At 44.1% G+C, this 26,846-nt stretch overlaps 1 protein-coding gene across 2 annotated transcripts in view; it reads left to right on the top strand.

The window, feature by feature from the left end:
* Positions 1–26,846, top strand: part of LOC137326698 (serine palmitoyltransferase 2-like) — a 135,704-nt gene that overhangs the window by 10,272 nt on the left and 98,586 nt on the right. For both annotated transcript variants that reach the window (XM_067992026.1, XM_067992025.1), the window contains exon 2: positions 25,586–25,780. In XM_067992026.1, the coding sequence (XP_067848127.1) occupies positions 25,586–25,780 (195 nt within the window). The remainder of the gene's footprint in view (positions 1–25,585; positions 25,781–26,846) is intronic.

Below are 26,846 nucleotides of genomic sequence, written 5' to 3'. Positions count from 1 at the left end.
TGGTAGAGGCAGAAACCCTCACCACATTTTAAAAAGTACTTGGATATGCACTTGAATTGCCATAACCTACAAGGGTAGAGACCAAGAGCTGAAAAGTGGATTTAGGTTGGGTAGCTCTATTTTGACCGGCACAGATGCAATTGGGCCGAATGGTGGCCTCCTGTGCTGTAAATTTTCTATAACATTCTGGTGAATTTACCCCCTCAAAGACCAATACATCTTGTGGTTCGGTGCTCAAAACTCAACGCAGTACTCCAGATGGGGTCTGAGCAAGATTCTGTACAACTGAAGCATCACTTCCTTTTGTATTCCAACCCCCTTGAGATAAAGGTCAAAATTCCATTAGCCTTTTTGATTACTTTTGTACCTGTGCACTAGCTTTTAGTAATTGTGTACATGGACACCTAAATCCCTTTGCTCCTAGTCTATCAAGAAAATATTCAAATTTGTTTTGGATCCAAAGTGGATGACCCCGTATTGAACTCCACCTGCCATAGTGTGCCCACTCACTTAGCCTGTCTATGTTCCTTTGTAACATCTGCTCAGCATTGTGAAGACTGAGCCGTTGCCTTTGGCCCCTTCCACGATCTCTGCTGCTTTGCCACAGATTCCTGACACCTCCCAGGAGAGTGCCACAAGCTCGACCATGCAGTTTGCAACTATGACATTCTGTTTGACCCTAAGCTTAGTTTCCGGCCCAATATACTCCACCACAAAAACTGCCTGCTTCCACCCCCACAACACAACCTTCTGTCCTTACCTCTTCCTGTTCGCTGTTGAAACCCTCATACACGCGTGTCTTAGTCACCTTCAGACTTGGCTACTCCATTGCTGGTCTCTCTTCCTCCCCCCTCCATAAACTCCAATTTGTCCAAAACAGCTGCACACATCCTATCCCACTCACTTATCACCCCACCCCCAAACATTAAATTTAAATTCCTCATCCTGGTGTTTAAATCCTTCCTTGGCCCTGCCCATTCTCTCTCTACAAACTCCTCCAGGCCTGCATCGGCCCCCAGCTCTCTCGAAACACTCCATTTCTCTAGCCTTTTTTCCACCCTCTCCCTTGATCCCACTACGAGCAACAGAGCTTTCAGCATCTATTTCCTACTCCCTAGACATCCCTCCCCAAATCCCTCTGCCTCTTCATCCTTTTTTTAAAAAAAATTCTCAAAACCAATCTATTTGACCAAAACATGAGTCACTCCTCCTAACTTCTTGTGGCTCAGCATCTATTCCACCAGCCTATCCGTAAAGCTTCTTGGGACATTCTTTACATTAAAGATACTATATAAATGCAAGTTGTTATGCAACTATATATTTGATTTAATCCTTTGATTAGCTAAATTTTCTCGGTGATTTTTTTTGTATTTACTTTTTTAATTAGTTGCCCAATCTTACACAGGAGTCATTGGAATCATTGTAAGTAAAGGAGGAGGTGGGTGCTGAAAGGGTTCAATAAATAATTTCTCAGTGTTGTATTAGGAAACTAGCTGGACCTGTGCTGGTCCATAAAAAGGCCTATTTCCACAGAACCCTGTTACTCCTGTTCTCTAAGTTGCTGTTCCTTTACTATATTCCTCTTCCTGATGTGTTTGTGGTCTCTAACTACAAATCTATGGGTCTTGGGTGAGCTTGCTAATTAGATACAATCTTTTGCTGTCACTGTTTTGGCAGAATTGCTGTCTGTTGCTCTTTTCACAGCAATGTAGATTGTTACATGATGGTAAGGACAGCTGAAATCATCACAATGTTTGTAACTGGCAAGATTTTGACGAGCTTTATTTTAAATTGAGACTCCAATATGAGCCCTTTCGGGCATCACTAAATATAATTCCAAAATTTGCAAAACTCTATCTGTGCTGCACTGCAGATCACTTTATAAGATATCTTCTGTCTTGCAAATAAGACCTTTCCTCATCATGGGCCTCTCCATGACTGTCACTATGCTGTCTTACTGCCAGTCAGACATTCTTGTAGATATGCTTGAACTTTCTGCAGCTCAGCATTGACTGGACATTAGCCATTCGTTCAGCCTCCACCAAAATCTCCCTGATTTCATCCCATTTCCTCGATACACACCCAAATTTTTACTGATTCTGTACAGCCTCCATGTCCATCACAAGATTGCCCACTTCCATTTCTGAAACAATACCCATCCTTGTCCCTACCTCCTCCACTGCCACTGAAACACATTTCTGTCTTTGCAGACTATAATGTTATCCTCACTGGTCTCCCCTTCCCATCTTCATCCTACACACAATACTTTGCTCATTTAAAGCTCCGTTATGTGCATCCCGTCTCTCTCAAAGTCTTGTTCGCCTATCCCCTCAATCCATGCTGAACCTCAGTGCGTTAACTTCAAAATCCTCGTATATAAATTCCCCGCAGCCTTGCTCCTCCCTACCACTGCAACCTTGTCCAGTCATAAGTCCCTCCTCACATCCTCTGCTCTTCTGACTCTGGTGTACTGTGCCTTGTCTTTCTCTTCTCTTTCTCCCCCCCCCCCCCCCCCCCCCCCCCCCCCAAAACACACACGCTACCATTGGTAGCGTCTCCTTCTGTCATCTTGCTCTCACACTGAACTCTACCCCCTCTTTCCTCCATACCTCTCCACTTAATTCGTCATTTGTCACCGTCCAAAATATCCTCGATCTACAGACCTTTTTAAAAAGAAGCCTGGTGGTGTAGAATACTAAGTGTTGAGATTTGTACAGCAGCATGCAACGTGGTGTGTTTCTGAACTCAGAGTTGCATGTTCAGAATAAAGGGAGGAGAGGTCTTCCCACAGAAAGGCAAAAGTGTTAAATTGAACTATTCTTGCAGAGCATGTTGTAGACAACTTGAGAGTTTTGTATAGATCACCCTAAGGAACAAAGTTTGGGTGGGATCCCAATATATTGGTGTCTTTTTATTTCAAAGTTTGTTTAAGTGTCACTGTAGATGTGGATGGAATGTGGTGTAGTAGCTTAGGTGGGGGTTAAGGTGAATAATGTTGCCCTCGAAAGTAGTGTCCGCCTAGGCTCAATGGTAACACACTCGCCTGAGTCAGAAGGTTGTGGGTTCATGCCCCGCTTCAGAGACTTGAGCACATAATCTAGGCTGACACCAATGCAGTACTGAGGGAGTGTTGCACTGTCGGAGGTGCCGTCATTCGGATGAGTAAGTTAAATCAAGGGCCCATCTGTCCTTTCAGTAAAAGATCCTATGGCACTATTCAAAGAAAAGCAGGGGAGTTTTCCTGATCTGATATCTATCTCTCAACCAACATCACTTTATAAAAAAAAACGGATTATCTGGTCATGTATCTTGTTTGTGGGACCTTGCTGTGTGCAAATTAGCACCGCATTTCCCTACATTACAACAGTGACCACACTTGACCAGAAGAAAAGTACTTAATTGGCTGTAAGTCAAGTAGGACGTCCTGAGTTTTTGAAAGGTGCTATATAAATGCTAAATGAAATGATGCATTTTGGTAGGAAGAATGAGAGGCAATATAAATGAAATGGTACAATTTTAAAGGTTACAGGAAGAGAGAGACTTGGGGGTGCTCAAACACAAACCTTTGATGATGGCAGGACAAGCTACGGAAGCTGCTTTAAAAAGCATATGGGATCCTGGGCTTTATTAATAGAGGCATGGAGTACAAAAGCAAGGAAGTTATGCTAAACCTTTATAGAACATTGGTTAGGCCTCAGCTGGAGTATTGTGTTCAATTCTGGGCACGACACTTTAGGAAGGATGTCAAGGCCTTAGAGGGTGCAGAAGAGATTTACTAGAATGGTACCAGGGATGAGGGACTTATGCGGAGAGACCGGGGTTGTTCTCAAAATAGAGAAAGTTAAGGGGAGAGTTGATAGAGGTGTTCAAAATTATGAAGGGTTTTGACAGTAAATACGGAGAAACTGTTTCCAATGGCAGAGGGTCAGTAATCAGAGGATACAGATTTAAGGTGAGCAGCAAAAGAGCCAGAGTCGACATGAGGAAACATTTTTTGACGCAGCGAGTTGTAATGATTTGGAATGCAGTGTCTGAAAGGATGTTGGAAGCAGATTCAGTAACTTTCAAAAAGGAATTGGATAAATACTTGAAGGGAAAAAATTTACAGGGCTATGGGGAAAGAGCAGGGGATTGTACCTAATTGGATAGCTCTTTCAAAGAACCGGCACAGGCACGATGGACCAAATGGCCGCCTCCTGTGCTGTACCTGCTATGTTACTAAAGTCCTTTCCTTTAACAAGTGCAAAAGCTCCCCTCTGGTCTTAGTTAGGCTGATGCTTCTGTTGCAGCATCACAGCTTCTATTGACAGTGTAGAGAGCTGGTTTGAGCCTGCATGAGGAATGTTTTTCCCAGATTAGGGCATTGAACCTTAAACGCAGAATTGGAGATGTGCTACTTTACTGAGGTTCACTGCAGTGTGGCTGTTGACCCTTTTGAGCGAACTTGAATTTATTACATCTTCAGGATATCCCAAAGCATTTCACATCCAATGAATTATTTTTGACGTACAGTTACTGTTTCATGTAGGCAAATGCAGCAGCCGATTCATGCACAACAAGGTCCCACGATCAGCAAACCCCCAGCTCATGAGAGCACTATTGGATATTTTACATCCAACTGAAAAGGTAAACAAGGCCTTGGTTTAATGTTTCATCTCAAACAGCAACTGTGCAACACTTAGTACAGCACTGAAGTGTCAGTCGAGATTTTACTCAAACCTGGGATGGGGTGTGAAACCGCAACTTTCTCACTGAGACTTAATGCTACCATCTGAGCCAAGCTAACCCTTTATCATGGTAGAGAAATTGTCTTTTGCACTGAAACAAAATTACTTTTATTTCTTTCTTGTAATATTTTACTTAAATTTTGCCTGCATCCACTTTTCAAATACATTGAATCAATCTTATTGAATTCTAGCCAAGTTACATAATAAAGGTGGCTTTATTCTTCCACTTTGTTCAACACTTAGACATCTCTATGTACTTGAGGGGGATATAAATGAGTTAGTCAATGTTGTACTATGGTTCTAATCTGCATATATGATTTTAGACCACAGTGGATGAGTTAGCTTGCTGTTGTCATTATTCCTGGCACAAGGTGCCACATGACTAATGTAGCACAAGAATAGCATACTGGCTGTCTCACTGCTACACCCACAGGCATTCAATACATGCTGTTTCTCCCCAACAGAAAGGAATGGCATATTATGACTCCCTTTAAAAGCATCTTCTCTATTCGGGCACTGTTTTCCTGTTTCTCTACAGATGTGCCATCATGATAGCGGGGCTCTTGGCAACTTTCCAACTTAATCCTCTTTCCTTGCTGCAACATAGCACAATTACCAGAACTCCTGGGTATCGCCTCGCAGTCCAACGCAATAGTACCAAAATAAATTTTAAAATGCTACTTACAAAGTTTTCTGGTTGCCACATTTGGAACACAACCCGTATACGGTTTGTGATTGGATTTGCTTGTGAAAGAAAGAAGAGGAGACTCATTTATAGAGTGCCTTTCACATTCTCAGCACATCACAAAGCGCTTCAAAGCCAATGAAATACTTTGAAATGTAGGCAAATGCGGCAGCCAATTTACACCCAGCAAGGTCCCACAAACAGCAGTGAGATAATTGACCAAGTCACCTGTTTTTGTGGTGTTGGTTGAGGGGTAAATGTTGGCCAGGGCACTGGAAGAACTCTTTGAACGGTGCCATGGAACATTTTACATCCACCCGAGAGGGCAGACCAGGCCTCCATTTAACATCTCATCTGAAAGATAGTACCTCAGACAGGGCAGCACTCCCTCTACTGCACTGGAGTGTCAGCCTAGATTGTGTGCTGAAGTCTCTGGAACCCACTACATTCTGATTCACAGATGAGTGTGCCACCAACTGACACACGATATCAGTAGTGGTTGGCTTTACTTCCATTTTTAAAAAAAAGTCTTGTGCCACATCACTATCCTCTGTGTATGTTGGTAGCAAATGTTTGCAAAGTCACTATGACCTAAACAGATGGGATCAAAACTGTCAACTGCCAAATATATTCGGTAACTAATTTGAAGTTTCTCCACAGAGCTGTCTTCAGTTTCTGTATAATTTTAGTTTTAGTGCTGCTTTGTAATTTGAAAGGATTTGATTTAGCAGCTGCTGTATGGTTAAAGGAGGAAAAAATACATTATGTTTAAAATCAAATGTGTGGTGATATTTTTAAAAGTTGGCCCTTTGTACTCCAAAGGAAGCCTGTCATGTTTGGTTTCCTTGCTGCCACGTTGTCCGGTGACATCACTAACTAGGCGGAGCCTTGTACTTTCCTGAACAGCTACATTGGTTGCAAGGGGGGCTATAACTATTGACTGGCTTGAGGAGCTGAGCTACCTGATCAGGGAAAACACGCTTCTGGCTTAATTTGCAATGTACCCAGGCAGTATTTGGAGAACTAAATTCTGGTTTACCACTTCAGGGGAAATGTTGAAATAAATGAAACTAAAGTACTGTCTTACTAATTCCTGGCCCCATGTTGTCAGCCGTGGCTCTGTGGTAGCGCTTTCACCTCTGAGTCAGAAGGTTGTGAGTTCGAGTCCCACTCCAGAGATGTGAGCGCATAATTCAGCTGACACTTGAATGCAGTACGGAGGGAGTGCTACGCTGTCAGAGGCACAGTCTTTCGGATGAGATGTTAAACAGAGGCCCCCTCACAGGTGGACGTAAACGATCCCATTGCACTATTCGAAGTGTCCTGGCCAATATTTATCCCTCAACAAACACCTTTTTCAAAAAAAAACATTTGGTTATTATCATATTGCTGTTTGTGGGACTTTGTGTGCAAATTGGCTGCTGCATTTTCTAAATTATAACAGTGACTACACTTCAGAAGTACTTCATTGGCTGTAAAGCACTTTGGGATGCCCTGAGGTCGTGAAAAGTGCTGTATAAATGCAAGTCTTTTTTTCACTTCTAAAATGGGAGATTAAGAATAGTTTCTTGTTTTTTTTTCCTGGCACTGAAAATTTTTCTGAAATTTGTAAAAGGCCGTTTGGTCCAGCAAGTCTATTTCTTCCAACAGATCCATGTACAATGTATTGCCTTGGAGGGACTGGATCTATTAATATCTAGTGGGAGGTGAATAATCTCTTCCGAGAGCAGAAACTCTGAAATTCTCCATCGACTCCTTAAGGCAAATAAGTGAATATTATATCCTGCCATTGATCAATCTATTACATCTGCATCTGTTGCCACAATATGAATACAAGTATCCAAAATGTCAAATAACCTACAGAATAGCAAGTTTCACATTTATCTTTTTTGTGGAATCTATTTATCTTAAATTAATATTGTTAAAAAAAAATTGCAACTGCACTCACCTTTTTCCTTTGACATCTTTCTATGTCCACATCTATAAGGAAAACCATCTATGTAAACTTGTCATGCTGTAATTACACCTCCTGCCAGTAGAGGCGCTACAGCACCAGCACTGGCAGAGTGTAATTACAATGTTGCAAGTTTACCTGTGCAGTTTCCTATGTGAACATAGGAATTTTTAATGGATATATTAAAAACAAGGACAGAATGTATGACTTAAAAATGGGGACTAAATTCCATCTGCATGCCCTGGTCCAATTCTCCCCACCCTCAAGGGATAATAAATGCTGGCTTTGCCAGCGACGCCTACATCCCACGAACGAATTTTTAAAAAACCCTGTGGTGTTGCTTCTCCTGAAGACTACGCTGAACTTGACTCCGTGTGTGCAGTGCCACAGGAGATTGATTAGTTTTCGTTAATTGTTTTCAGTGGGGAAAGCAAATTGTTCAATCATACCTTGTTTAAAAGTGTACAATTTGACTCCCTTTGTGGGGTCATCCTGCAGTTCCTGTGGCTTACAGAATGCCCTGGCATATGTCCTTTTCTCATCCCTCTTCCATGACCTTTGATTGCTCCCTCCATTTGCTGTCTTACAAGCTGGCATCTGTGGGGCTGCTTTTCAGAGATCTTAACACATGGCCCCACAATGGTACTTGTTCAATCCACACTACTGTGTACAGTTCTGGTCACCCTATTATAGAAAGGATATTATTAAACTAGAAAGAGTGCAGAAAAGATTTACTAGGATGCTACCGGGACTTGATGGTTTGACTTATAGGGAGAGGTTGGATAGACTGAGACTTTTTTCCCTGGAGAGTAGGAGGTTTAGGGGTGATCTTATAGAAGTCTATAAAATAATGAGGGGCATAGATAAGGTAGATAGTCAAAATCTTTTCCCAAAGGTAGGGGAGTCTATAACAAGGGGGCATAGATTTAAGGTGAGAGGGGAGAGATACAAAAGGGTCCAGAGGGGCAATTTTTTCACTCAAAGGGTGGTGAGTGTCTGGAACGAGCTGCCAGAGGCAGTAGTAGAGGCGGGTACAATTTTGTCTTTTAAAAAGCATTTGGACAGTTACATGGGTAAGATGGGTATAGAGGGATATGGGCTAAGTGCAGGCAACTGGGACTAGCTTAGTGGTATAAACTGGGCGACATGGACATGTTGGGCCGAAGGGCCTGTTTCCATGTTGTAAACTTCTATGATTCTACTGTCACCTTGAAACATGGGTCATGTTGATGTTTGTAAGGGACAGATAAAATGTAAGCTGTTTTGTTAAATCTGTTTATTTTCTATCCCAATTACATGTGCATGAACATTTTGCTGTAATAGTTGTCTTGATTAAACATTTTTGAGCAGGAAGTGCCTAGGAGTATAATTTACTCTGACTATTCTACTGGCAACCTCTGTTAATGTGCTGCTTAATGTTGGCCATTTTTCTGAACACAACCCATCAATTACTAAGCTAGAATGGAGCAAATATGGCATTGTTCGTTTTCATTGTCACAATGTCACCAGGCTTCTGTGGAACAGGTCTGGGTTACTTATTAAATGTGTGAATGTGGCCAAGCCTGTATTTGGTAACATAAGTTAATCTATAAAAATATCACTTTTAAACCCTTGATTTGCATTTGCTTTCTTGCCTCCTTCTTCCACAGAGCCAGGCAAACTCAGTGGTGAGAACGTGGAACTCGCTACCACGTGAAGTGGTTGAGGCGATTCACATAGGTGCATTTAAGGTGAAGCTAGATAAGTACATGGAGAAAGGAAAATAAGGATATGCAGATAGGGTGAGATGAAGTAAGGTGGGAGGAGGCTCTTTTGGAGCATAAACACTGGCCTGTTTCTGTGCTGTAAAATGCTATGTAATTCTATGTTTTAAAAAAGAAATCATTTGCAAATGTGCTTTCCAGATACACTACTCCTTTTGGTATGGTTCCACAGCATTTTGAACAACCTGACTGGATATAAAATAATCAGTGATCTGCTTTTCCAATTCAATGGCTGACAGCAAAGGTGGTACTATTATGATAATGACACTGCTGGAAATCTGCATTTTTTTTCCTAAGGGCCTGAGATTGTGGGTGGCACTGTAGTGTATATTGTGGGAACGTGAGTACATCAGTCTGTGGGATGAAAGCATGAAGTTCTGCTGATTCATGAGCTCTGTGAGCACTACAGTAATTTTGAGTGCTTACTGTTTCAACTATTTGGAGCTGATTCACTGAAGCACTGGTCATGCATCTTCATCAGTGTAGCACTATAGTTAGATTTGGGAGCGCAGGTGGTCATGATGTATGTGCTGAAATATAAACAAGTTAGTTGGAATCTCTGAGGAGAACATATCCACACTGGTTTCTGTATAAAGAAGGCTGACTGGTTAAAATATTTGCCTTTCTCAGTCTATCTTTGAACCGTCCGTTGCTATGCACTTGCATTGGTGCTGTGGTTTGAGGTACATTTTGAAGCTTAATTGTCTGTTCTAATGAATAGAAAAGTTTCTTACTGTAAGTATGTGTCCATATAACAATGCTTTTACTTTTTAATTTAAAAAAATGTGGAATAGATTAGATGTTCAAGCAGTAATTAACGCAATGGTGTCTGCTTATTGGGTTTCATGTAATTGATTTATTCAGTTGCTTTAATGGTAAGTGCAGGCTAGTTGGGCTGAATGGTTACAGCACAGAAGGCGGCCATTCTATGATTCTATTTAATTGCCATTTAATCCTATATTTTTGATCAAAGTAGAAGTCAGTTGTTGTGTTAAAATTACCGCCGCCTTAAAAATGCACCGCGGAGAGGTTGGATTTGGGGTTGTTTGAGATTTCCCACGTACTGAGGTATTAACCTCACAGCTGTACCCCTGATCAAAAGCCAAGTGCTTTTCTGCACAATGGGGAATTGGATGGAGAGTGCCCACCGAGCCATGCTTCGCATATATCCTACTGGTCAATCATGCATTGGCAGGGGACAGAAAGGAGAAATAAATAAAAACTTAATCTCATTACAGTGCAGAATTTTTTCAAGTTCTTTACACTGTGACAATTCCACCATCGACAGGAATTCAAAAGCCATTGTTTTGAATGGATGTTCTCGATGTTGATTTTACACTGATCTGTAGCTGTGCGTTTACAGTGGTTGTAATGGCTGTGAACCATGCATTCCATGTTTGCTTTGTTGCCAGAATGTCCCAAGAATTGCTAGCATCTGGACCCACCCATTGCATTCTTTCCTGTGCTGAAGCAGCGATCTGGTAAATACCACACTAGCTGGAACAGAAGTGGAAAAGAGAGTAATTGCAAATGTCTTGTCTGTTTAATTGAGGAAAGCAAAAACTCAAAGCCCACCTCTTTTGTGAGGAGCGGGTGGGGGGGGAAATAAAAGATCCTGTTGCAATTTATAAATAAAATCAATTTGCTAGACCTTCTGACAATTAATGTGGTATTACAGATGAAGCTAAATTTGGCAATGTAGCTTCTGTATCTTGTGACATGCTAACAGTACAGTACTTCCATTCCAAGCACTGAAGTATTACAGTAACATTCATGTGAATGTCAATCGTGACCTTGGGTGCAAGATGATTTGGGATAGCCAAGTTTGTGTATTTCAATTGGCAAACATGGGAAGGGAAAGTTTGAATTCATTAGCAGCCAGCTACCCATAGTTTAATAGTGTACTGGTAATGAGTTAAGTAATACTGTAAACAGTACATTTAAAGGAGTGCATCAGAAATTAATTATTGTTCAAACACTTCAGTGTGGAATTCCAATTTGAAAAAAATGGTATTCTTGGAGCCATAGTTGATGCAACTCAGTTTCACCACACTATTGCGTTGAAATTTCATGAACTGCAATCTTTATAAAGCTGTAATACTTAATACCAAAGTAGAATGTAACACGACTGGATGTCTAATGTACAAGTACTGTACTGAGGTAAGGAAATGAGTTTGTATTGGCACAGTGAGATGCTAGATATGGGTACAGTAGCCCTTGTTTTGAGATTCCAAGCACTTAATTTTTATTTGAAAATGTTTTTTTTTAAAAAAAAAGCAGATCTCTAATTATTGTCAGATTGGTGCTGATGACCGGGACTGTTGGGGACCCAGATTGAGTATGAATGCACAGGTGTAAAGGAGGGGTTGAAACTTCAAATTAAAGCGTACAGCAGTTTTTGTTGTGTATGCCTATTATCTTTGTTGGCAGATTGGCAAAGCCAGAAGTCAGGTGCGTGGTGAGGTAATACCCCATTAAGGGACCATCATATTGACAGCTATGTGATGAATAGAACACAACAGCAACTTGCATTTATATAGTGCCTTTAACATAGTAAAACGTCCCAAGGTGCTTCATAGGAGCGATTATCAAACAAGATTTGACACCGAGCCGCATGTGGTATTAGGACAGGTAACCAAAAACTTGGTCAAAGAGGTAGGCTTCAAGGAGCATCTTAAAGGAGGAGAGAGAACTGGGGAGAGAATTCCAGAGCTTACGCAGCTGAAGGCACAGCCTGGACCGGAAGCCGATGTAGGTCAGCGAGCACGGGTGATGGATGAACAGCACTTGGTGCAAGTTAGGATACGGGCAGCAGAATTTTGGATGAGCTCAAGTTTTGTGAAGGGTGGAAGATGGGAGGCTGGCTCGGAGAGCATTGGAATAGTCAAGTCTAGAGGTGACAAAGGCACAATTCTGAAAGGGGTACAGGAAGAGAGATCTGGAGGTATATGTACACAGGTCGTTGAAGGAGGCAGGGCAGGTTGAGAAAGCGGTTAAAAAAGCATATGGGATCCCGGGCTTTATAAATAGAGGCATAGAGTACAAAAGTAAGGAATTAATGAACCTTTTATAAAATACTTGTTCGGCCACAACTGGAGCATTTTGTCCAGTCCAGGGCACCACACTTTGGGAAAGATTTGAAGGCCTCAGCGAATGCAGAAGAGATTTACTAGAATATTTCCAGGAATGAGTAACTTTAGTTACATGGGTAGACTGGAGAAGCTGGGATTGTTCTCCTTGGAACAGAGAAGATTGAGAGGAGATTTGATAGGGTCTAGACAGGGTAGATAGAGAGAAACTGTTCCCATTGGTGGAAGGGTCAAGAACCAGAGGACATAGATTTAAGGTAATTGGTAAAAGAACCAAAGGTGACATGAGGAAAATCTTTTTTACACAGCAAGTGGTTAGGATCTGGAATGCACTGCCCGAGGGGAGGCAGATTCAATCATGGCCTTCAAAATGGAACATGGACAAGTACTTGAAAGGAAAAAATTTGCAGGGCTACGGGGATCAGGCGGGGGTGTGGGACCAGCTGGATTGTTCTAGTATAGAGCAGGCATGGACTTGATGGGCCGAATGACCTCCTGTGCTGTAACCTTTCTATGATTCTGAGGGTTTGAACAGCAGATGAGCTGAGGCATGGGCCTGAAGATGAGCTCGGAGAGGGCATGAGGAGAAATAGGAGAGAAACTGGAGAAAGATGAGAGTTCAGGACTCGGGCAGGGGAGAACCGTAGTGGGTGTTTGTCTTGGTGGGCTAGGGAAGCGGCAGAGGCTGCTGAACAGATGGTCTCAATCTTGGTAAACAATTTTACAACACCAAGTTATAGTCCAGCAATTTTATTTTAAATTCACAAGCTTTCGGAGGCTACCTCCTTTTCACATCGTTCACCTGAGGAAGGAGGTAGCCTCCGAAAGCTTGTGAATTTAAAATAAAATTGCTGGACTATAACTTGGTGTTGTAAAATTGTTTACAATTGTCAACCCAGTCCATCACCGGCATCTCCACATCTCAATCTTGGTGACAGTCGTCCATGTGCTCCTCGCACTTGGAAGTGAGGGTGGAGAAGGCAAGGGAGAGGGGTTTAAGATGACGGTTATAGTGAAGAGAAGCCGGGGGTTATCTTTGCATTTCAGAATGATTCTGGAATAGTGAGCAGTTTTGACAGGAGAGCAGGACCTGAGTGCTTTGTGGTCCAGCCAGATCTGGCGGTGAATGACTAAGCCAGTTGTCTGCCATAAACGTTCAAGTCTGCATCCCTTGGACTCAAGGGAGTGGAGATGAGGGCTGTACCAGGGTGAGGGAGAGTAATGGTTTTAATGGGGACACAGGCAGCAAAGGTGGAAGTGAGGGTGTGATTGAGCTGATCAGTAGCTGCAGAAATGTCATGTGAATGGCAGGCCATAGGCTAGATAGTTGGGAATTTGAAAGTGCTGTTGGTATATTCGGGGAGAGTTTTTTCCAAGGGTGGACACAGGAGGAGGTGGGGTAGGGAGGGGGAAGGGGAATGTGGGTGGAGGGCTACAAGGAAGTGATCATAGATGGCCTTGTCCATGATTGACACGAATGAAGTAGAGAGGCCACGTGAGATGGTACGGTCAAGGGGGTGGTCGTGAATAGGGGTAGGGGAGTTTATATGGGTGGATTGGAGGGCAGTGAACTCAGGAGAGAGCATGATGAGTTGAGATGGAAGTTGAAATTGCTGAGGATGAGAGTTCACTTGGTGCAGAGGATGAGGGAGGAAAGCAGTGAAAATATCTCATTAAGAATCTTGGGTGGGCGGTAGAGAACAAGGATTTTAGAGAAGTGAGGGGTGGAATAAGGTGAGATGCTCAAAGGAGGTGAAAGTCCGGAGGAGTAGGGGGACAGACTAAGGTGTGATTTGGTGATGAGGGCCACACTGCCACCGCTGCCGTCTGGGTGGAGCAAGTGGTTGAACATGAGGAAGATGTCATCACCCTTCAGCCAAGTTTCTGTCAATGCCATGATGTCGATGCAATTATCCACTATAAGCTCATGGATGGCAAGGGTCTTTTTCACAAGTGAACAGATATTCTGGAGGAAGATTGGGTTTGTTTTCCTTGGAGCAGAGGAGGCTGAGGGGGGACATGATTGAGGTGTACAAAATTGAGGGGCACAGATAGGATGGATACTAAGGAGCTTTTCCCTTCGTTGAGGGTTCTATAACAAGGGGACATAGATTCAAGGTAAAAGGCGGGAGGTTTAGAGGGGATTTGAGAGAGAACTTTTTCACCCAGAGGGTGGTTGGAGTCTGGAACTCACTGCCTGAAAGGGTTGGGGAGGCAGGAACCCTCACAACATTCAAGAAGCATTTGGATGAGCACTTGAAATGCCATTGCATACAAGGCTACGGACCAAATGCTGGAATATGGGATTAGATTAGACAGGGCTTGATGGCTGGCGTGGACACGATGGGCCGAAGGGCCTCTATCCGTGCTGTATAACTCTATGACTCTATGAGAGAGGCACTGGTAGCTGATCCGCTGGCAGAGTCCACAAGGTCAGAGCTTGGTGGGGTGAGTGAGACGGGAAGGAGATTGGCAGGTGTGCTGGGCGGGAAAATCGGTGAGTAGGATGGGACAGTTGGGGTTGCTGCTTGTAAGGAGGCAGCGACGAGTGTCTCGATGGGCCCTTCGGGGGATGCCGAGAGGCACAGAGAAAAACTGTAGGCTTATCCAAGAGGGAGGCAAGCCTGGGGACGGCGGCAGGAGAGTAGGAAGGTCGAGGAGTGCTGAAGGGTTGGGGCAGGTTTTTGTTTTTATTCATTCATGGGATGTGAGCATCGCTGGCAAGGCCAACATTATTGCCCATCCCTAATTGCCCTTGAGAAGGTGGTGGTGAGCCGCCTTGAACCGCTGTAGTCCGTGAGATGAAGGTTCTTCCACAGTGCTATTAAGTAGGGAGTTCCAGGATTTTGACCCAGCAAGGATGAAGGAATGGTGATATATTTCCAAGTCAGGATGCTGTGTGACTTCGAGGGGAAGATGTAGCTGGTGGTGTGCCCATGTGCCTGCTGCCCTTGTCTTTCTAGGTGGCAGAGGTCGCGGGTTTGGGAGGTGCTGTTGAAGAAGCCTTGGCGAGTTGCTGCAGTGCATCTTGTAGATGGTACAAATTGCATCAACGGTGTGCCGGTGGTGGAGGGAGTGAATGTTTAAGGTGGTGGATGGGGTGCCAATCAAGCAGGCTGCTTTGTCCTGGATGGTGTCGAGCTTCTTGTGTTGTTGGAGCCACACTCATCCAGGCAAGTGGAGTATTCCATCACACTCCTTTCTTGTGCCTTTGTAGATGGTGGAAAGGCTTTGGGGAGTCAGGAGGTGAGTAACTCGCTGCAGAATACCCAGCTTCTGACCTCTTGTAGCCACAGTATTTACGTGGCTGGTCCAGTTTAGTTTCTGGTCAATGGTGACCCTCAGGATGTTGGTGGTGGGGGATTCGGCAGTGGTAATGCCGTTGAATGTCAAGGGGAAATGGTTAGACTCTCTTGTTGGAGATGGTCATTGTCTGGCGTGAATGTTACTTGCCACTTATGAGCCCAAGCCTGGATGTTGTCCAGGCCTTGTTGCGTGCAGGCACGGACTGCTTCGTTATCTGAGGGGTTGCAATGGAACTGACTACTGTGCAATCATCCCCACTTCTGACCTTATGATGGAGGCAAGGTCATTGATGAAGCAGCTGAAGATGGTTGGGCTTAGGTCACTGCCCTGAGGAACTCCTGCAGTGATGTCCTGGGGTTGAGATGATTGGCCTCCAACAACCACTACCATCTTTCTTTGTGCTGGGTATGACTCCAGCCACTGGAGAGTTTTCCCCCGATTCCCATTGACTTCAGTTTTACTAGGGCTCCTTGATGCCACACTCGGCCAAATGCTGCCTTGGTGTCAATGATAGTCACTCTCCCTCACCTCTGGAATTCAGCTCTTTTGTCCATGTTTGGACCAAGACTGTAATGAGGTCTGGAGCTGAGTGGTCCTGGCGGAACCCAAACTGAGCATCGGTGAGCAGGTTATTGGTGAGTAAGTGCTGCTTGATAGCACTGTCGACGACACCTTTCATCACTTTGATGATTGAGTGTAAATTGATGGGGCGGCAGTTGGTGAGATTGGATTTGTCCTGCTTTTTGTGGACAGGACATACCTGGGCAATTTTCCAATTTGCCGGGTAGATGCCAGTGTTGTAGCTGTACTGGAACAGCTTGGCTAGAGGCGCGGCTAGTTCTGGAGCACAATTCTTAAGCACTACAGCTGGGATGTTGTCGGGACCCAAAGCGTTTGCTGTATCCAGTGCTCTCAGCCGTTTCTTGATATCACATGGAGTGAATCAAATTGGATGAAGACTGTCTTCTGTGATGGTGCGGAACTCAGTGGCAGAGATGGATCATCCACTCGGCACTTCTGGCTGAAGATGGTTGCTAATGCTTCAGCCTCGTCCTTTGCACACATGTGCTGGGCTCGGCCATCATCGAGGATGGGGATGTTCACGGAGCCTCCTCCTCCTGTTAGTTTAATTGTCCACCACCATTCACGACTGGACTGCAGAGCTTTGATCTGGTTGTGGGATTGCTTAGCTCTGTCTATAACATGCTGCTTCTGCGGTTTAGCATGCATGTAGTCCTGTCACGTAGCTTCACCAGGTTGACACCCCATTTTTAGGTACACCTGGTGCTGATCCTGGCATGCTCTTCTACACTCATTGAACCAGAGTTGATCCCCTGGCTTGTTGGTAATGGTAGAATGAGGAATATGCTGGGCCATGAGGTTACAGATTATGGGGGAATACAATTCTGCTGCTGCTGATGGCCCACAGTGCCTACTGGATGCCCAGTTTTGAGCTGCGAGATCTGATTTGAATCTATCCCATTTAGCATGGTGGAAGTGCCACACAACACGATGGGCGGTGTCCTCAATGTGAACATAAGAAATAGGAGCAGGAGTCGGCCAATTGGCCCTTCGAGCCTGCTCCGCCATTCAATAAGATCATGGCTGATCCGATCCTAACCTCAAATCTAAATTCATGTCCAATTTCCTGCCCGCTCCCCGTAACCCCTAATTCTCTTTACTTCTAGGAAACTGTCTATTTCTGTTTTAAATTTATTCAATGATGTAGTTTCCACAGCTTCCTGGGGCAGCAAATTCCACAGACCTACTACCCTCTGAGTGAAGAAGTTTCTCCTCATCTCAGTTTTGAAAGAGCAGCCCCTTATTCGAAGATTATGCCCCCAGTTCTAGTTTCACCCATCCTTGGGAACATCCTCACCGCATCCACCCGATCAAGCCCCTTCACAATCTTATGTTTCAATAAGATCGCCTCTCATTCTTCTGAACTCCAATGAGGAGAGTCCCAATCTACTCAACCTCTCCTCATATGTCCACCCCCTCATCCCCGGGATTAACCGAGTGAACCTTCTTTGTACTGCCTCGAGAGCAAGTATGTCTTAAGTATGGAGACCAAAACTGTATGCAGTATTCCAGGTGCGGTCTCACCAATACCTTATATAATGGGACTTTATCTCCATAAGGGCTGTACGGTGGTCACTCCTACCAATACTTTCATGGACAGATGCATCTGTGACAGGTAGATTGGTGAGGACGAGGTCAAGTAGGTTCTTCCCTTGTGTTGGTTCTCTCACCACTTGCCACAGGCCCAGTCTGGCAGCAGTGCCCTTCAGGACTTGGCCAGCTCTGTCAGTAGTGGTGCTACCGAGCTTGGAGGGGGGGAGGCGGGGGCAGAGTACCCAAGAGGGTCGAAATGAAAGGAGGCGTAATGACAGGAGAGAGGGGCCTTGGAGGGGTAAAGAGAAAAGAAGAAAAAAGGGGAAGTAGAAGTAATGGGCTCGGGTCTGGAGCGGCAGCCAAAAAGCACAGGACACGAAAACTCGTTGGGGTGGGATACAGGGCTCAGTATCCGCAGGTTGAAAGGTAAAATTAGACTGCAATACTGAAACCACGGCCACCTAAGGATCAGTTATGAATCCCTCTGTAGCCAACATGCTGGCCATTCTCTAGGGTCACACTTGAACAATGCACACCAAAGTAAGCTATCGGAGGGTGACCAGTGTTTGTGCATGCTTGGGAATCATTCAACAGCTACAGAAGAGCAAGGGAGAATTTTTTTTGGGTCGGTCAATGTTAACTGTGGATTGAAAGTAATTTATGTGCGAAACGAAAATTTGGAGAGTAGTTCAAAGTCGTCATATATAATTGTGTCCCTGTGCAATTAGCTTGCTTTTGTTCCTACATGTTGCAAACATTCATCTTTGACTTACTACTGTGTAAGCCTTGGGTGATTTAAGGATAGCCAGTTAACTGACCTGAATATCTCAGATGGATTGGACGATGTGTTTACTACAAAGTATAACTGATCAAAAAGCACTCACCTACCAACCAATCCATAATTATAGCACTGCGAGCCAACCTGTGTATTTCTAACATTTTTCAAAAACTGCAGCACAGTTTTTGCCTGTCAAATTCCACACTCGATGTTACAAATAGTAGCTGGTGTGGTGGTATTGGAACCATGCATTACACAAGTAGATCTATATATCGTTCCTCTGAAGACAAAATTTTCTTCAAAAAGGAAGAAGTATTTTATCAGTCTCTTTGTATATTTTGAGGTTACGTTCAACAATAAATATTGGCAGCAGTTGAAACAAAGCAGTAACATGTTCCGGGTTCTGTTGTGGTAGCAATTTTATCAAAACCTGAGGTTCAGTTACAGTCTCATAACTTTGCCAACTATTGAGAATATGTGCTGGGCAGCCTGTGAATATTGCTAAAGCTTGAGGGAAGGAATTTCTGGAAGACTACTTCTATACCCCCAATATATTTCTATCTCAATATTATTCAGTGGTACTTGTTTTGAAATACAATCAAATTAATTCCCTGATGGAGGAGACCTATTATTTTGCATTGTCATTCATCGAAGGGAGAACACCGTACCCTCTAGCAGCTCAATTCATCTCAGTGAAGGCCAGCACTTTGCACTGGCCCAGGAGTGGATGTTGGAAAGCTCTGTATAAGCTGAGTATGCAGCAGTACCTGGTCAATAGTCATAGAAGCACTTGGATGGCATTAAAGTGATGCATTCCATACTTCGTCCCTTGTATTGGCATGAGAAATCTGGTTAATTGAGCACAAGTGATCCTGTTATACTTGCAGAATGCTTTAACATTTGCTGCCACGAGCAATTGGCATTTTTCTTGAAAAATCTGATGACCTGCAACTGTGCTGACAAATATTGTTGGTAGTTGAGAATTTATTTTTAAACCTACTCTTTCCTATTCCCCAAGTTATGATTGCTTGGCTTGCTGTAACTTCGTGCTGGGTAATCTGGCTCATTGCAGGCTGACGGAAAACATAGTTGCACCAAGGGCAACACTTCCAGCCTTATTCTCCCTACTGCTGTCCCCCATGTTTGTATATTTTTCATAACAAGTGGCATAACAACAACATGGTACAGCCAGAGATGACTAACAAGGAAAGAGATATCATGAGATCAACTATCGTTGCAGTGACTACCAATATGATTGACTCACTTTAGCATGTGCTCCAGTAAATGATAGTTAATTCTATGTTTAATGCTTTGCATATGAGGGATTGAATTCCAGACAATGACATTGACTAAGAGTTTTCCACAGGCAGAGAAATGGGGTGTGCATTTTGCTAATAGTATTGTGGAAACTGCTTTTTATTCTAATCCAAAATATTGTACAGCTCTTGTATTTCTTGTTATGCACTTAAATCAGACTTTATGTTTATAACAGTTTTTGTGGTTTTGGAGAGGGCAGAGTTGGGGGATAGAGCAAACTCTCCTCAAGCCTGGTGTAAGGCTTTGTACAGTACAGGAATTCAGAAATAGTGGATTTTTTTCTGAAACCCGCCAGAAAGGGTAATGAAATTCCATTAGGGTGGTTGTAGGCTCTATAGAACCCAAACCTGCCGACAGCTTCAAACATGGGTAAGCTTGCTTGAGTTTGCCTGTTCAACCAGCTTTTCCAGCCCTCTTGTTTTTTTTTATTCGTTCATGGGATGTGGGCGTCGCTGGCGAGGCCAGCATTTATTGCCCATCCCTAATTGCCCTCGAGAAGGTGGTGGTGAGCCGCCTTCTTGAACCGCTGCAGTCCGTGTGGTGACGGTTCTCCCACAGTGCTGTTAGGAAGGGAGTTCCAGGATTTTGACCCAGTGACAATGAAGGAACGGAGATATATTTCCAAGTCGGGATGGTGTGTGACTTGGAGGGGAACGTGCAGGTGGTGTTGTTCCCATGCGCCTGCTGCTCTTGTCCTTCTAGGTGGTAGAGGTCGCGGGTTTGGGAGGTGCTGTCGAAGAAGCCTTGGCGAGTTGCTGCAGTGCATCCTGTGGATGGTGCACACTGCAGCCACAGTGCGCCGGTGGTGAAGGGAGTGAATGTTTAGGGTGGTGGATGGGGTGCCAATCAAGCGGGCTGCTTTATCTTGGATGGTGTCGAGCTTCTTGAGTGTTGTTGGAGCTGCACTCATCCAGGCAAGTGGAGAGTATTCCATCACACTCCTGACTTGTGCCTTGTAGATGGTGGAAAGGCTTTTGGAAGTCAGGAGGTGAGTCACTCGCCGCAGAATACCCAGCCTCTGACCTGCTCTCGTAGCCACAGTATTTATATGGCTGGTCCAGTTAAGTTTCTGGTCAATGGTGACCCCCAGGATGTTGATGGTGGGGGATTCGGCGATGGTAATGCAGTTGAATGTCAAGGGGAGGTGGTTAGACTCTCTCTTGTTGGAGATGGTCATTGCCTGGCACTTATCTGGCGCGAATGTTACTTACCACTTATGAGCCCAAGCCTGGATGTTGTCCAGGTCTTGCTGCATGCAGGCTCGGACTGCTTCATTATCTGAGGGGTTGCGAATGGAACTGAACACTGCAGTCATCAGCGAACATCCCCATTTCTGACCTTATGATGGAGGGACGATCATTGATGAAGCAGCTGAAGATGGTTGGGCCTAGGACACTGCCCTGAGGAACTCCTGCAGCAATGCCCTGGGGCTGAGATGATTGGCCTCCAACAACCACTACCATCTTCCTTTGTGCTAGGTATGACTCCAGCCACTGGAGAGTTTTCCCCCTGATTCCCATTGACTTCAATTTTACTAGCGCTCCTTGGTGCCACACTTGGTCAAATGCTGCCTTGATGTCAAGGGCAGTCACTCTCACCTCACCTCTGGAATTCAGCTCTTTTGTCCATGTTTGGACCAAGGCTGTAATGAGGTCTGGAGCCGAGTGGTCCTGGCGGAACCCAAACTGAGCATCGGTGAGCAGGTTATTGGTGAGTAAGTGCCGCTTGATAGCACTGTCGACGACACCTTCCATCACTTTGCTGATGATTGAGAGTAGACTGATGGGGTGGTAATTGGCCGGATTGGATTTGTCCTGCTTTTTGTGGACAGGACATACCTGGGCAATTTTCCACATTGCCGGTAGATGCCAGTGTTGTAGCTGTACTGGAACAGCTTGGCTAGAGGCGCAGCTAGTTCTGGAGCACAAGTCTTCAGCACTACAGCTGGGATGTTGTCGGGGCCCATAGCCTTTGCTGTATCCAGTGCACTCAGCCGTTTCTTGATATCACGTGGAGTGAATCGAATTGGCCGAAGACTGGCTTCCGTGATGGTGGGGATATTGGGAGGAGGCTGAGATGGATCATCCACTCGGCACTTCTGGCTGAAGATAGTTGCAAACGCTTCAGCCTTGTCTTTTGCACTCAGGTGCTGGACTCCGCCATCATTGAGAATGGGGATGTTTGCAGAGCCTCCTCCTCCCGTTAGTTGTTTAATTGTCCACCACCATTCACGACTGGATGTGGCAGGACTGCAGAGCTTTGATCTGATCCGTTGGTTGTGGAATCGCTTAGCTCTGTCTATAGCATGTTGCTTCCGCTGTTTAGCATGCATGTAGTCCTGAGTTGTAGCTTCACCAGGTTGGTACCTCATTTTTAGGTACGCCTGGTGCTGCTCCTGGCATGCTCTTCTACACTCCTCATTGAACCAGGGTTGATCCCCTGGCTTGTTGGTAATGGTAGTGAGGAATATGCCGGGCCATGAGCTTACAGATTGTGCTGGAATACAATTCTGCTGCTGCTGATGGCCCACAGTGCCTCATGGATGCCCAATTTTGAGCTGCTAGATCCGTTCTGAATCTATCCCATTTAGCACGGTGGTAGTGCCACACAACACGTTGGATGGTGTCCTCAAATCGAAGACGGGATTTCATCTCCACGAGGACTGTGCGGTGGTCACTCCTACCAATACTGTCATGGACAGATGCATTTGCGACAGGTAGATTGGTGAGGACGAGGTCAAGTAAGTTTTTCCCTCGTGTTGGTTCGCTCACCACCTGCCGCAGGCCCAGTCTAGCAGCTATGTCCTTCAGGACTCGGCCAGCTCGGTCAGTAGTGGTGCTACCGAGCCACTCTTGGTGATGGACATTGAAGTCCCCCACCCAGAGTACATTTTGTGCCCTTGCTACCCTCAGAGCTTCCTCCAAGTGGTGCTCAACATGGAGGAGGACTGATTCATCAGCTGAGGGCGGACGGGAGGTGGTAATCAGCAGAAGGTTTTCTTGCCCATGTTTGACCTGATGCCATGAGATTTCATGGGGTCCAAAGTCAATGTTGAGGACTCCCGGGGCCACTCCCTCCTGACTGTATATCACTGTACCGCCACCTCTGGTGGGTCTGTCCTGCCGGTGGGACAGGACCTACCCAGGGATGGTGATGGAAGAGTCTGGGATGTTGGCTGAAAGATATGATTCTGTGAGTATGGCTATGTCAGGCTGTTGCTTGACCAGTCTGTGGGACAGCTCTCCCAATTTTGGCACAATTCCCCAGATGTTAGTAAGGAGGACCTTGCAGGGTCGACTGGGCTTGGTGTTTTGCCGTTGTCGTGTCCGGTGCCTAGTGGTCCGATGCCGGGTGGTCCGTCCGGTTTTATTCTTATGCCCTTCTGTATGCTGCATGTAAATCAGCTGTATTAAAGAAAAAGAAAGCTTGCATTTATATAGCGCCTTTCACGCCCACAGGACGTCCCAAAGCACTTCATAGCCAATGAATTACTTTTGAATTACAGTGGTTACTGTTGTAATGTAGGAACCGTGGCATCCAATTTGTGCATAGCAAGGTCCCAGAAACAGCAATGTGGTAATGACCTGATAATTTGTTTGTCGTGTTGGTTGACAGCAACAACAATATAGCGACGTTAACATAGTTAAATATTGGCCAGGACACTTGGGAGAGCTCCCCTGCTCTTATTCAAATATGGGATCTTTTATGTCCACCTGTGAGGGAGGACAGGTTTTACATCTCATCCGACACCTCTGACAGTGCAGCACTCCCTCAATACTGTGCTGGAGTGTCAGCCTAGATTATGTGCTTAAGTGTGAGTGGGATTTGAACCCACAATCTTCTGACTCTGAGGCAAGAGTGCTACCCACTGAGCCATGGAGGCAGCTGAATTTAACTGGAGTTTTGCAACTCTTGAGGTCAGAGATGTATGCACAACACTGCAATCTCTTCAGGAATGTAGGATGCTTTGCAGAGGTATGCATGGAGCATTCTTGGCTATTAATGACCAAAAGAATATGGTGAGTGATGAGGAAAGGACACTCAGCCTTTCAAAATCAAAAACACACCAAATCACCCCAACAATCTCCTTAAATTTTCTTAGAAATTAATCTTAAAGAAATAAATCCTGTTGAGTAACTGTTCTCGTTTTACTCCTGGGTTGTGATCTCATTTGGGCATCTCCATGCTATTATTTATAATCAATCATCCTTCTCTTCTGTAGAGTATTAAATATTCACTTTTGACATCATGTTGAATTTTTGAAAGTGTTTCATTCCTATAGTCCTCTTCGAGTCACTTAAGCTGGTTTAGTCAAGTTGTAACGTTTGAGACATGCTTTAAAACTCCAGTTCATATTCGTGTCTCAACTGTGTGGTAATGACAAAGCACCAACTGTAGATTGGTGACTAGAGAATGGATTGACAGTGCATTTCCAAATTCTCCTTGTTACATTATCCTTCCTGTCCAGTTTATAAATAAGCTTGCAGACGTTAAAACCGTAGTTGTGCTCAGAGTTGCTGGTCCTGAATTTTTAGCACATTTTGATGGTGGAAAGTGAAGCGAGAGCTAAATGAAACCACCCCATAATTTACCGTGTGGGTTTGGGTTACAAACCCACTTCAGTGTGAAACCTATGCAGAAATGAGGGGCTTATGGTTGTACTATAATTTTGCATTGCACATTGTAAACTAAGTGCAATGTATTACAAAAACAAAGTGCTGGGGACACTCAGCAGGTCAGTTAGCATCTGTGGCAAGAATAAGTTAATGTTTCAAGTGCAGATCCTTAGTCTGAACTGAAAGATATTTCAGTTGGATAGCATTTAAAAGGAACACACATCTAAAGTAAAAAGGAGGCATAGGGCGAGAGATCTCAGACATTTGAGACACGTGTACAGCTCTGAATCTTGGCTTATTCTTTTCACATTGGGTGGTTTTGTGATTGTGAATATTTTAAAGTAGAAGAGATCTGTTTTTGTAAAGCTCGGTTAAATGATATGCACTTCTGTATCTCTTCAGTTGCGTTAATTAAATTTCAGTTTGGTGCAGTAAATTCCCCGTTTGAGATCTTCTATTTGTGTGTGGCTGTGTTGAAACATGACAGTGATGTTAGTGACATCATTTCATCTAAGTGAAGCTTATATCCAGGACTACTACTTTTTAAAAAAAAATTACAGAATCCTTTGTGTATATTGATGGTTATTTATATTAAAGTAGTTGCAGTGGCACCTCGATAATTTACTTATTTACTGAAAACATCTGTCAATAAGCATTTTAGTTGGATACTGAAAATAATCATAGGTATTTACATTCAGTGAGACTTGCTGATCTTTGTATGTTTATAAAAGTCACTGTGAATCTAATCAAAGTTGGCTTTTCCTCAGACCATGATTTGGCAGCAGTCTGACTTTAGCAAGTCAGCATCCAGCATTTCAGCAGAAGAGTCAGCCCCTGTATTAATGCCCCAAGTCAAAATGTATTTATAATAGCACTGTAACATTTCTCAAACACCTTTAAAGTGCTTCACAAACAATGAATTACTTTTTTGAAATTCAGTGACTGATGTAAGCAAATTTGTCTTGGAATCCCATTCTTGCCCTGATGCTGGTAATTAGACATAGAGTGAGCACTGTCTGTTCTGCTTAATAACCAGGTCATTTTGCACTCTTAAGGAAAGATTGCAAGTAGCACATTTCAGCTGGAATAAGTTCTGCAGGTGCTAATTGCAACCAGACTCCATACTTAGTGGCAGTTCCAGTGCTCCTCATGGGAAGTGAATTTTTTGCCACTGAAAGTTGAGTGCTGCCAGACTGCACGGTATTCATGGCATACGTGTGACTTTTCTGTTCCAGATTCATCACGTTGCACAGAATGGGGGACTATACCAAAAAACATTTAATCAAACCTTTGAGGAAACTCCCATGCTCGTCGCTGTGTTGACCTACATGGGCTATGGAATTCTTACGCTGTTTGGCTACCTCAGGGATTTTCTTCGGGAGTGGAAGATTGAAAAGTGTCATCATGCCACTGAACGCGAAGAGCAAAAGGTAAGTGCAGGGTTTGTAAAAGTTTACCTTTGCTTCGTTGTCGCTTTAAAATGGTGATAGATCGAGAAAAATACCTCCCCTCATGTTCCAGAATTACACACTCCAGGCCGGGTCACTGATTTACAATGATTTAAATCAGGCTTCATTTTTATTACGTGAGGTTGTCCATTTTTCCATGAAATTGGAAAACCAGTGACTTACAAATCAAAGGGGCTGCTATTCCATATGATCAGGGCTGATGGTTTATGGTGGCTGAATTGTTTAAATTCAGTTTGTAGGGCATGCTTTTGCAATATCCGTGTTGAGTTGGTGGCCTTGGTAGTAGGTTTGGGCCCTGCTCTGTTTGGTACTCAGTCTTGGCAGATCCATATAATTGCTAACACATTTCATTGTATTTCTACTACTAGCTCACAAATATGACTGACTACCATCATTAGTAAAATAATAAAAGAAATAACCCTACTCCTCTCCCTTAAGGTGCCTTGGCATGCTATATCCTTGGAAAATGTCTAGTCCCTGGACTTTTAACAAAATGGTTCATCAACGCACCCTGGGCTTGATGACTGAAATGGTCATGCACTGATTTGCAAAAGTAATTTGGTCATCTGTTACAGATAGTTATAATTGATTTTAGATCCATGTGAACAGGCAAACTGAGCCTTGCCTCAGCATCTCATCTGAAAGACAGCACCTCTGACAATGCAGCATTGAAGTCTGCCTAGATTGTGCTGAAGTCCTGGAGTGGGTCTTGAATCCATAATCTTCTGACTCGGTTGAGGTTGTTACCAACCAAACCGAGCGCTCTCAGAAGGTAAAGCAGACAAAAAAAGTCTTTCCTCATCAATCATAGAATGGTTACAGCACAGAAGGAGGCCATTCAGCCAGTCAAGCCCGTGCCGGCTCTGTGCAAGAGCAGTCCAGCTAGTTCCTTTCCCCATAGCCCTGCAAATTTTTTCCCTTTTAAGTACTTATCCAATTCACTTTTGAAAGCCATGATTGAATCTGCCTCCACAACTTTCAGGCAGTGCATTCCAGATCATAACCACTCGCTGCGTAAAAAAGTTTA

This window comes from Heptranchias perlo, chromosome 10 (genome assembly GCF_035084215.1).
Source record: "Heptranchias perlo isolate sHepPer1 chromosome 10, sHepPer1.hap1, whole genome shotgun sequence".
NCBI lineage: Eukaryota > Metazoa > Chordata > Chondrichthyes > Hexanchiformes > Hexanchidae > Heptranchias > Heptranchias perlo.
The sequence above is the reverse complement of the archived record's forward strand: the minus strand, read 5'-3'. Positions and strand labels throughout refer to the sequence as shown.